Here is a 10647-nt window from a genome sequence, read left to right as displayed (position 1 = left end):
GATCACTGTAATTTCTCAGAAAAAAAGCCGAAATCATCCACTGTCACAAAGACAGGAAAAGTTCAGGATTTGAAAGTTACAGTGTTAAAATGGTCTATTGTGCTCTGAAATTAGGCTGGATCGAAAGTTAAAAGCTTTTGTTAAATGCCAAACACAACTGACTGAGTGAAAAAGATGGAGAAAATGATAAAACAATGTATTTCGATTTGTGCCCCATGCTTTGAATAACCTTTTCTAAGTGCCTTTTATATAGGACTTGTATCAAGTCAATGAATTTACTCTATATTTTTCATCCAGATGTCCTTTATTGCAAATGTGCTTTTATAAATTTTCCTTTCTTATAATGATGATAATAACTCCAATGGCAGACTTTGCTCTCTCTTCAGCTCTATTGTTTACTGAGTAGAGTTCTACTCTTTCTCTTTCCATTTTTTTGTCTAATATTTTTTTTTAAATTGTACATAAGGCAGAAAGCCACTGCTTCCGCTGGATGCATTTTCTCACCATCTACTGACAACTGAAAAGGGAGCAATTTGAAGTTTTCAAGTAACTCCATTTTGAGGTAGGGCGATAGTGCCGAAAGCATACAGTTAAGGGCAAAATTCTGTGTGGGCTCACCTAGAGAACAAGACGAGGACAAGAACAGGAAGAATGGACACTGTTCTCTTTGGACTGTAAAAAGCCCCAGAAGGATGAGAAATTATCTTAAATAAGCACTGTGTCTCCAGACAGAAAGGCTAAAAAGTGTATAAAAACACTCAGATGCAGACCCTCCATCTCTTCTGTACTTCATGGGCTGATGCTAAAAGCTGAGGCGAGGGTCCTGTGCAGTGAGCGGTTTATTAGAGGGAAAATAACAGAAGAACAACTAGAGGATAGTACATAGTTTCTATTTTGAATTACTCCTGTGTGGGTTATTAGTGTAGCACACAAACACTTGTAGGTGCGCGCGCGCGCACACACACACACACACACACACACACACACACACACACACACACACATACACATACGTGCACACACACAATTTAGAAGCACAGGCTTGACACAAGAACACAGGCACAGCTCTAACATGTGCACTCAAGCACACATACATTAGAAAGACACATGCACACAACTACATCTTGAAGTACAGGTTTAATCAGACTTGGCTGAAAAGAAAAATGCCATTAGATTTTAAAGTGGATAATTTCACATCCTTTCCTCCATTCATTTCTTCATTTTTCTTTTCAAACTGGCCTTTCATGCCCACTACATGTGCTTTTATAGAAAATTACAACATTTAAATGAAACTCTTTGGTCAGGGATAATTGCACAAAGAACCATTAGCAGTCTTCCAAGCCCGATTTACTGTGAGCATTTTTCTTTTTCTTTTTGTAATGCTCTTCTCAATCTGTAAGAACATGCCTCATAAGAGAGAGGATAATCATAATTTAATTATCTGTCATAATGGGGAGCAAAACACAGGTCACTTGAGTTCACTTATGCTACATGCTGTTATAAACAAATCAATTACATGAAACAGGCTAAACAAACAAGACAGTTATGTACACTATAAGCAGGCCAAAGATCTGTTGTTTTTCCCTGCCAATTTAGTTTTAGCAATTATAATCATGTTCAGAGTTTGCCCGTGCACTTTTGCTCCTCACCTGCCAACCCACCTACTGATCAGAAAATTGGCACTTGAGTAAAATCAGCAGGTGTACTTTTGGCTCATGTGTGGCCACTATAAGTTTGCCTCAGAATGCAGTCCACTGCAATTACCTACTTAAAATTGGTACTCTGGGATGCTCAGAAACATATTTTTAGTGTATAAATTGGCATACTACTGTGTAGAACACACAGGGCCCTGTGAGAACCACTATGTATTATGTCTATCTTACATTTCAGTGAAACGATTCCTTTGTCTTCAAGAATGTCAAATATAATGTTTCCAAAAAGTCTTTCATATGTTTTCTAGGTAATCAAAAATGTATAAATTCATTTTTCTCAGTACACATGTATCATAAGCGCTGCGTTACACTTTAATGTAACCATTATGTACAGTACTGTTACTCTGATGCCAATCGTGTTGAGTTAGTCGTGAAACATATTTTTGTTCACTTTCAGCTGCCAATATCTCAAATCCGTCTGATATTTGATGTATTATGTGGCATGTTGCAATGCCATTCTTCACCTGAGGAGGAGGGCGCGGCGCTGTTTGCAATGACAGCCTCTGAAGCTCTTCTTCTTCTGCGCTACTGTGGACAAACGAGCGCTAGCAGCTAACACGGCGGTGTTGGTGACACCAGCAGCTGGAGCTCACGGAGCAGGAAGCTGGTGGTGTTGGTGATGGTGTTGTTGGGATAGCTGGCGTTTCAAAGCACACAGTGAGTATGAGCTGACTGTGTCAGATATCTACCTAGTGATAGAAATAATGAGGTCAAGTAGGTGTAGTTAGCCGGTGGTTTTTAGACCAGGGCTCTCACTGGGGAGGCAGAGCCGGGTCAGAATCAGAGGTCTGGGGGTCTGGATGGTTTCTGCTGTGAGGTAACGGTGTGTATGTTGTGCTCCTGCGGCTCCACATGAAGAGCCCGGTTGTGGGTTTGTCCTGTTGTGGGTTTGGCTCATGTACAGTATCAGTGAGAGAGACTTCACAGCAGCTGTCAGGCAGTAGCGTTAGTAGTTTTACTTAACACACATAGATATTACTTCTTAATGACAGTAAATACTTATAAATGTAATACTTTCTAGCTTACTCTGAGCAGAAGCCATTACTGTAATAAATTACAGTAATACAGGAAATAGAAATAACATATATGGCAGTTTAAGTTTAAGTATTTAATGTCTTTTTTCTGGCCTTTTTTGTTTTTCGCTCTGTCTCCATTCCCTCTACCCTCAGACTGGACTCCAACACATAGTCACAAATGGCTGAATGCAAAGACATTATCTGTATAACTCTGAACCTCGTGATAACTAAAATTGTGTGTACTTTAACCTCCTACTATACACGTGTTTTAATTATAGTCCCTTGCCTTCTGTCTTTCATTTGAGTAATCTGTTGCACGACTAATCATGTAAGGCTCAGTACTTGGTCAACATGGAAAATTTGAAAGCATAGATATCAGAGCATTAATTTGTTTTATCCTTTATCTCTTTTCTTTCTAAACACAGGTCTGTTTGTGATGTAGTTGTTTGACCGTTGTGACCACCTAACTACCCGCTCAGAGAGGACTTGAGTTCATTCGTTAATCACAGCGATGGATGAGGACACCCCAACTCTGAAGCCTAGACGGATTCAGAATCAAAATGTAGTTCATCGTCTAGAGAGGCGCAGGATCTGTTCAGGCCGACCCGGGGCTCACTGGTACAGGGTGCGCTGCTTCCACCAGAACCTGTTTCCCAACTTCACTGTGGTCAATGTGGAGAAGCCCCCCTGTTTCCTTAGGAAGTTTTCACCAGATGGACGCTGCTTCATCGCCTTCTCCTCTGACCAGACATCTCTGGAGGTAAGAAGAGAGCAATCTGGCTGTGTTTTTTTTTCTCTCTCACATTTTCTCTTGAAACATTAAAATCGTTAAATATCACACAGCAATAACAGATTTGGTCCACCTAACTAACCAAGTCCTTGAGACAAATACATGAAAGAGAAACTATGTAGTGTTCCTCTTTCAGATATATGAATACCAAGGCTGTCAGGCAGCTCAGGACCTGCTGAGAGGCCAAGAGGGAGAAACTCTTCTAACAGCCAATGACCAGTGCTCGCTGAACATCCGGAGCCGCCTGTTCGAGCGCTTTTTCTCTTTGCTCCATGTCACTAATGTTGCTTCAAATGGAGAACACCTCAACAGGGAGTGCAGCCTCTTCACAGATGACTGCCGCTATGTCATTGTTGGGTCGGCTGTGTATGTTCCTGAGGAGCCACCACCTTACTTTTTTGAGGTAATGACAGAATGACACTTTCAATTTCATCCATAGTTTGGCCCAGACTGCCTCTCTTAGCAGTATTTTGTTTCTCACCAGGTTTATCGTAACAATGAGTCTGTGACTCCAAATCCCCGGTCTCCTCTAGAAGACTACTCCCTCCATATTATTGACCTCCACACTGGCAGGCTCTGTGACACCAGGTCCTTTAAATGTGACAAGATCATCCTGTCCCACAACCAGGGCCTCTATCTCTACAGGAATATCCTGGCTGTGCTGTCAGTCCAGCAGCAGACAATACATGTCTTTCAGGTGAGCCATGTATATTAAATCTAACATCTGTAAATGAAAATGACTTGTATTTCAGAGAACTGAGGAAGAACTGGTATGAATTTTAACTTTTTACTTTTTATTTCCCCCGATGTCTTTTTTTCTTTCTACTTTCTAACCAGGTGACTCCAGAGGGAACATTTTTGGATGTAAGGACTATTGGGCGGTTCTGTTATGAGGACGACCTCCTAACTCTTTCAGCTGTTTATGCGGAGGCTCAGGCTGAAAGCCAGCCTGGCTTCCCTCGCTTGTACACTGATAAGACTATCAACTCCCTAAAACACAGGCTGCTGGTCTACCTTTGGAGGAGGGCTGAGCAGGATGGCAGCGCCACCGCCAAGAGGAGGTATGCAAGACACTCCACTTTTCAGCCTGTTTTGGTTTTTTGTTTATTGTTCACTTACTTTGATCCATTCAGTCATTCTCTGCTGTGTATCCAGTTATGGTTGTGTTCACTTTACTTTTTAACTTTACTTATTAGTTAATGGTGCTTTTACATATTTAGGTGAGTTCAGATAATGGTTCCCTTTTGATGCTGGTCCAGTTTTGTTTGAAAAAAAATCAGCATGAGGAGTAAACATGTTATATAGGATGACGTTGATTGGAGACCTTTGATCATGTTCTTCCCAATTTATCTTCACGGCACCGTGGACCCCTTGTGGGGGGAAATCCGCTTCTGGTGACTGAGACATACATTGTAATTCATCTTCTGTGGTGTCACACACAGCTCACAGAAGTTAAGGATGATCAACTAGGCATTAAAATTACAGCTGTTATGTACACTATCAGTCAAAGGTTTAGGGTCAGTCCATTTTTATACACCCTGATGCTGCATTTTCCAGGTAAAAACAAAGGTCAGTAAAAACTGAAAATGGAAGTTACTTTCAGAGATCAGGCATTGGACACGCTACCCCTTGGTGGAGACATGAATGAGCTGTGCAAGTGCGCACCCAACAACCACAAAAAAGTTCTTTCTCTATAATAATAATAATAATAATAATATAATTTCTGCATGTGTGTACTTCAGTCGTCCATACAAGCTTAACCTTCTATATAATTGAACATTAAATTTAGAATAACATTCGTGGCTCAGGACAGCGAGAAGCATACAAGACATGCCTGCTTTGTGCCTTTTATTTGGGAGGTTGTATTGTAATGGTTAATGAAACACTGAAGCCTTGAAAATAGTCTCAATCAGTTCCTACAGTTGTGCAAAGTTTTGTTGAGAAGCTTCAACAAACTGTGTATAAAGGCAGAGGTGGAAAGTGCTGTGTTACTACGTGCTGCACTATTTGGCAATAAAGCACAGCAGGAGGTATTTTGCAGCCCTGAATTTTTCAAAGACCTGCTTGACACTCCAGAGCACTCCTGGAAAAATGTGTTGTGGACTGATGAAACAAAGGTAGAATTGTTTGGGAAGATCTTACAGTACCACATGTAAAAAGAGAACCATGTACCAACATGAAAACATCATCCCAACAGTGAAGAACGATGGAGGAAGTATCATGATGTGGGGTGGCTTTGCTGCCTCTGGATCTGGACCACTCGCTATTGTCGAGGGACAATGAATTCCCAAGTTTATCAAGGTGTCTTACAGATAATGTCAGGGTGGCTGTCTGCGCTGAAGCAGGTTTTATCCACAGCTACAAAAAGCGCTTGGTTGAGGTTATTGGAGCCAAAGGTGGTTCAAGCAGTTATTAAAACACTGTAGCCATTACTTTTTCCACCATCACTGTATGTTCAATGGTTGTGTTGAAAGAAGACATAAAAGGTTGTGACTGCATGTGCTTTATTGGCTTTGAAATACTGTTTGTGGCTTTAGTGAAGATCAGGTCACATTTCTTGACCAATTTATACAGAAAACTTGGGAAAATGAAAACATTAGCATTACTTTTTCTTGCAACTTTCTTTCTTTCACTACAAGGGCATGAAAAAAATAAAGGTGTAGGATTGGTCTTCATTGCTTAGGTGCTTTAAAATTCTTGCAGCCTCAAAAAGAATTATCTTTAGTACATCATAGGAAAATGATGCTTTTATCTTACAAATGAAATTTTGGATCTTGTGAAGGATTAAATAATCTTTGGTTAATATGCTAATTATTTTTTGCAATTGCTGTAAATAAAATATCAGAAAATAGTGACAATTGCCAGTGTAATTTCCCAGAGCTCAAATGAACATCCTCAGTTTTCAATCCAAAAATGTTTACACATCAACTTCTACAGTTTCCTCTCATCTGAGGAGCTACAGTCAGACAATTTTTGTAGGTTCTAATTAATTTGTATCTACAAACAGAACATTTATATTTTATCATATTGCATAATCTGTATTATCAATAAATGATTAATTTTGTAATTTAAATAAATTGCTCAGTTTATTCAGTCCAGTCCCCCAATGTACTGATGCATAGATATTACTTTATTGATCCTAGTGGTTCCCTTGATAATTAATTATATATTCGATGGTTTTGTCAGGTTCTTTCACTTTTTTGATCAGCTAAGGAGGTTGAGGATGTGGAAGATGCAGCTGCTGGATGAGCATCACCTCTTAATTAAATACACCAGTGAAGACGTGGTCACACTCAGAGTCACCGACCCCTCACAGGTATTAGAACACACACACACACACCTACCTGAATTCCTCCCCTGTTCTCTTTGTTGCTTTCCTTCTCTTGTGTCTTTTCTTGTTTGTGCCGTAGAACAAGAATTCCTCGGGTCTCTAAGGACACATTTCTCCTATAGATTCTGTTCAGTCCTGTATCTCATTCATAGTGACAACAAATACATCTAATAATGCTCACTTTATGCCATTCTTGCACAAGTTATTCATCTCAAAGTAAATGTATAGAAATGCAGATGAAAGCCAAACCCTGAAATGGTTAGATAGGATGAATGCTTCACTTTTTCTGACTGGCCTTGTGTTTTTTAATTCTAAAGACCCAGGAGGATTGCTTTATGGTTTGAGAAAATATTTCTAAAAGAAAAAAATACTACAAAACCTTCGCCCCACCTCCCCTCTCTTTCTGGCAGCCTTCCTTCTTTGTTGTGTACAACATGGTGTCTACAGAGGTGCTGGCTGTCTTTGAGAACACCTCCGACCAACTGCTGGAACTGTTTGAGAATTTCTGCGACCTTTTCAGAAATGCTACGCTGCACAGTCAAGCCGTCCAGTTCCCCTGCTCTGCTTCCTCCAACAACTATGCACGGCAGGTCCAGAGGAGGTACTGTGAGGAAGCGCACGAGACGTTCATCTAATGTACTGTATTTTCCTGTCAAAAAATACATATATGCATATATATTTCAATTTGACTATAATTGTGCTGGCAAACAAAACGTCAGGAGTTGGTTGGTGATTGAAAGAAAAAAACTGAAGCTGATGTGCAGCCAAATGTCAGGGAGGATTTAAAGACGGTGACTAGGAACAGAAGTGATCGCCTGGAGGAGGACAAAGGAGTTTTAGGATTTAATCTGGATAAAGAAGCAAAACATTAAGATAGTCAGCGTGGCTGGAGGAGCTGTGATTAAATTTGGCTGTTCAGCTCACTAGCATAGGTGACAAAATCCTCAGTGGAGGGTGAACGGGGAGGAGCGGACAGATTGGGGGAAACTGAGGAAGGAGGAGAAGATAAAGGATAGTTTGAGTGAAGAAAAGGGCTTTGAATTGGATTTTAGAGTGGTGAAAATTGATGTTGGGAAGAGGTAGAGGAGACAGAAAACTGGCAAGCACATTCACCAAACCAGATTTGTACCACTTTCAGTGGCTAACAGTAAAGCTGATAGAAACAGGCAGAGCTGTAAAGCCGGGGATGTTGTAGCACAAAATGTGCTGAGAGGACATCTGAAAAATATGGAAAAGTGAGACCTTGTAAGTCACTGCTGAGTGCTGAAATGTGTAATAATGAAACATGGGACGGCTTAATTTTGCCAGGAATGTATCATAAACTTTATCTTGAATAAATACAAATGTATTTTACATCTATTTTTAAATATCTGTTGACTTGATCTCAGGCTTTCTTACAGGGGAAACTAGGCTGTTCACTTTCATAGCCGGAGTATTTTGGGATCATAGAAATGCTTTAGTGGCAGACTTACATCAAGTCCACATTGCCAAAAAGTGACTGCTTGTCCACTAATGTAGTTTGCTGCTGCTGTGTGATGTTACTTTTGCTGGGTTATTACATAATTGTTTTTCTGTGCCTTAGATTCAAAGACACCATTGTGAATGCCAAATATGGCGGTCACACCGAGGCAGTGCGGCGGCTGCTGGGTCAGCTGCCTATCAGCGCCCAGTCCTACAGTAGCAGCCCTTACCTCGACCTCTCCCTCTTCAGCTACGATGACAAGTGGGTGTCAGTGATGGAGAGGCCCAAGACCTGTGGAGACCACCCCATCAGGTACTGTCTCCATCAGGTTGAGTGACCATCTAAATCCTATTTAAAGGACTTAAAAATTCTTCTTACTGCTACCCCTGCAGCAATCAGTGCAGCTGCATTTGACGATTCCCTTTAAGATTTCCATTTTTATAGCTGGTCAAATGTGAAGCGTTTGCTGCTTTTCTCTGTTGAATATATTTGGGCTTTAGCCTTATGGCCAGACAAACAATTTGAGACATCACCTTTTTCAGCCTTCTCAAATTAGACATTTTGACTTGAAATAGCTTTTTTTTATATAACAAAACTATTTTCAAAAATATGTAACAGCTAAAAGCTTTTTTTTCCCACTGAATAGGGGGCAGTTTGTGAACAAACATGTTGCTACAAGAGCTGTCTCTTAAAGGTCAAAAAGCTCAGAAGTGATTGACTTCATTTGGTATTTGTGTTTGGTATGACTACAATGTGCTACTGAACGCTAGAGTCTTGACAGCTAGGGATTCTTTTTTTCATTTACACCAGTGGAAGTGGAGTAGCTGGTGCAGATTGATACTTGGGGTTAGAGGCTAAACAATTAATTGATAAAGTTATGCAGTCAATAGTAATGCAAATATGATGTTATATGTAAGCCCAGCTTCTTGCTCCTCAGACAGCTTCCAAAAATGGCAACATGGATCACTTTCAACAGGGCACTTAATTCAATTCAAAACAAGCAGACAAGACAACACCTTGAGTTTAATGCAACCTCTGTGTGCTCCTCTCTCACCCACCAGGTTTTATGCACGTGACTCCGGCCTGCTGAAGTTTAAGATCCAGGCAGGCCTGCTAGGACGGCCGGTAAATCATGCTGTGCGACGCCTTGTTGCCTTCACCTTCCACCCCTTTGAACCCTTTGCCATCTCTGTCCAGCGCACTAACGCAGAGTATGTGGTTAACTTCCACATGAGGCATGTCTGTGCCTGAGAAGTGTGTGTGTGTGTGTGTGCAGCAAACTAAGCTCCAAGACCATGTGGACTCAACTGAATGCAGGACTGTTGGGCTTCCGTTAACAGCTATTGGTAATAATACAAGAAACATGTACTCCATCAGAAAACAGAAAACAATTTGTTCTGGTAGGCAGCCTTTCTTGCAGATAAATCAGCAGTCCTCTTCCTGCATTCTCCTCCTGATGGCAACCGCAGTTTCTGTCCTCTCCAGTGCACAGTGGTCACTCCACCTCCACCACTCCTCCCCCTCCGCGAGAAGGCGGCAATTCTGCTTTTTTCCTTTAGCCTCCTCTTTCCCCCTTCCTCTGCAGAACAAAGAGGGAACTGTGGGGAGGAGAGGCTGGAATATGTGTAAATGGAGATGTGGAGAGAGTGATTGATGTGACAGAGGTGGGAGCCGTAGGCAGCCGAACCTCTTAGAAAGAGCCAAAGGGTTTTTTTGTTTGTTTTTTTGGTTTTTTTTTTTTACATTCTTTTCCTTACCATGCACTGAAGGCTGCACATTCATATTAGAATTGCTTATTGAGTTGGTCTGTGACCAGCTGTACAACAAAGTTTTTTTTTTTTGTGATGGGGAAAGAGTTAATTTTATGAAATGTTGTTTTACACTATTTTTACATTTAGCTTTACTACTTGTACATATTTTATGCCAATAAAATTGTATGACTCACCATTTTTGTTTTTCTGAGCTAATAAGTTTTTAACCATATGCTGCCTAAATATTGATCTGTTTATTTTGTAGGGAAATGATTTATTTATTTATATACTGTGTCTTTGTGTGAGCTTGGGCATAAGCTGTTTCATACACATGTGGGTGGGGAAGCTTTGAAATGGAAAAGCAGGTGCAAAAATTGTATAATAAGGATGAAATTATGTTGTTTCATACTGTACATGGAGAATTTTTGCCATTGCATGTGTCACACTTTGCCTTTCCATTTCTTAAGAAGCTGTAAAGGTGAGAACATCTAATTGAAAATTGTAGATGCCATGGTGCCTTATAATGAACCTGAACTGTAAGTGCATACAAAGACAACACTGTGTGTATTAAATTTCAGTATTGAT

At 40.5% G+C, this 10647-nt stretch overlaps 1 protein-coding gene across 1 annotated transcript; it reads left to right on the top strand.

Moving 5' to 3' along the window:
* Positions 1-2237: 2237 nt before the first annotated feature.
* Positions 2238-10647, top strand: det1 (DET1 partner of COP1 E3 ubiquitin ligase). The gene is made up of 9 exons (XM_026310843.2): positions 2238-2369; positions 3154-3488; positions 3655-3921; positions 4003-4215; positions 4356-4579; positions 6705-6834; positions 7260-7450; positions 8432-8623; positions 9373-10647. The coding sequence occupies exons 2-9, from the start codon at positions 3240-3242 to the stop codon at positions 9560-9562; spliced, it is 1656 nt and encodes a 551-aa protein (XP_026166628.1). The 5' UTR covers positions 2238-2369; positions 3154-3239; the 3' UTR covers positions 9563-10647.

This window comes from Mastacembelus armatus, chromosome 6 (assembly GCF_900324485.2).
Source record: "Mastacembelus armatus chromosome 6, fMasArm1.2, whole genome shotgun sequence".
Lineage (NCBI taxonomy): Eukaryota > Metazoa > Chordata > Actinopteri > Synbranchiformes > Mastacembelidae > Mastacembelus > Mastacembelus armatus.
The sequence above is the reverse complement of the archived record's forward strand: the minus strand, read 5'-3'. Positions and strand labels throughout refer to the sequence as shown.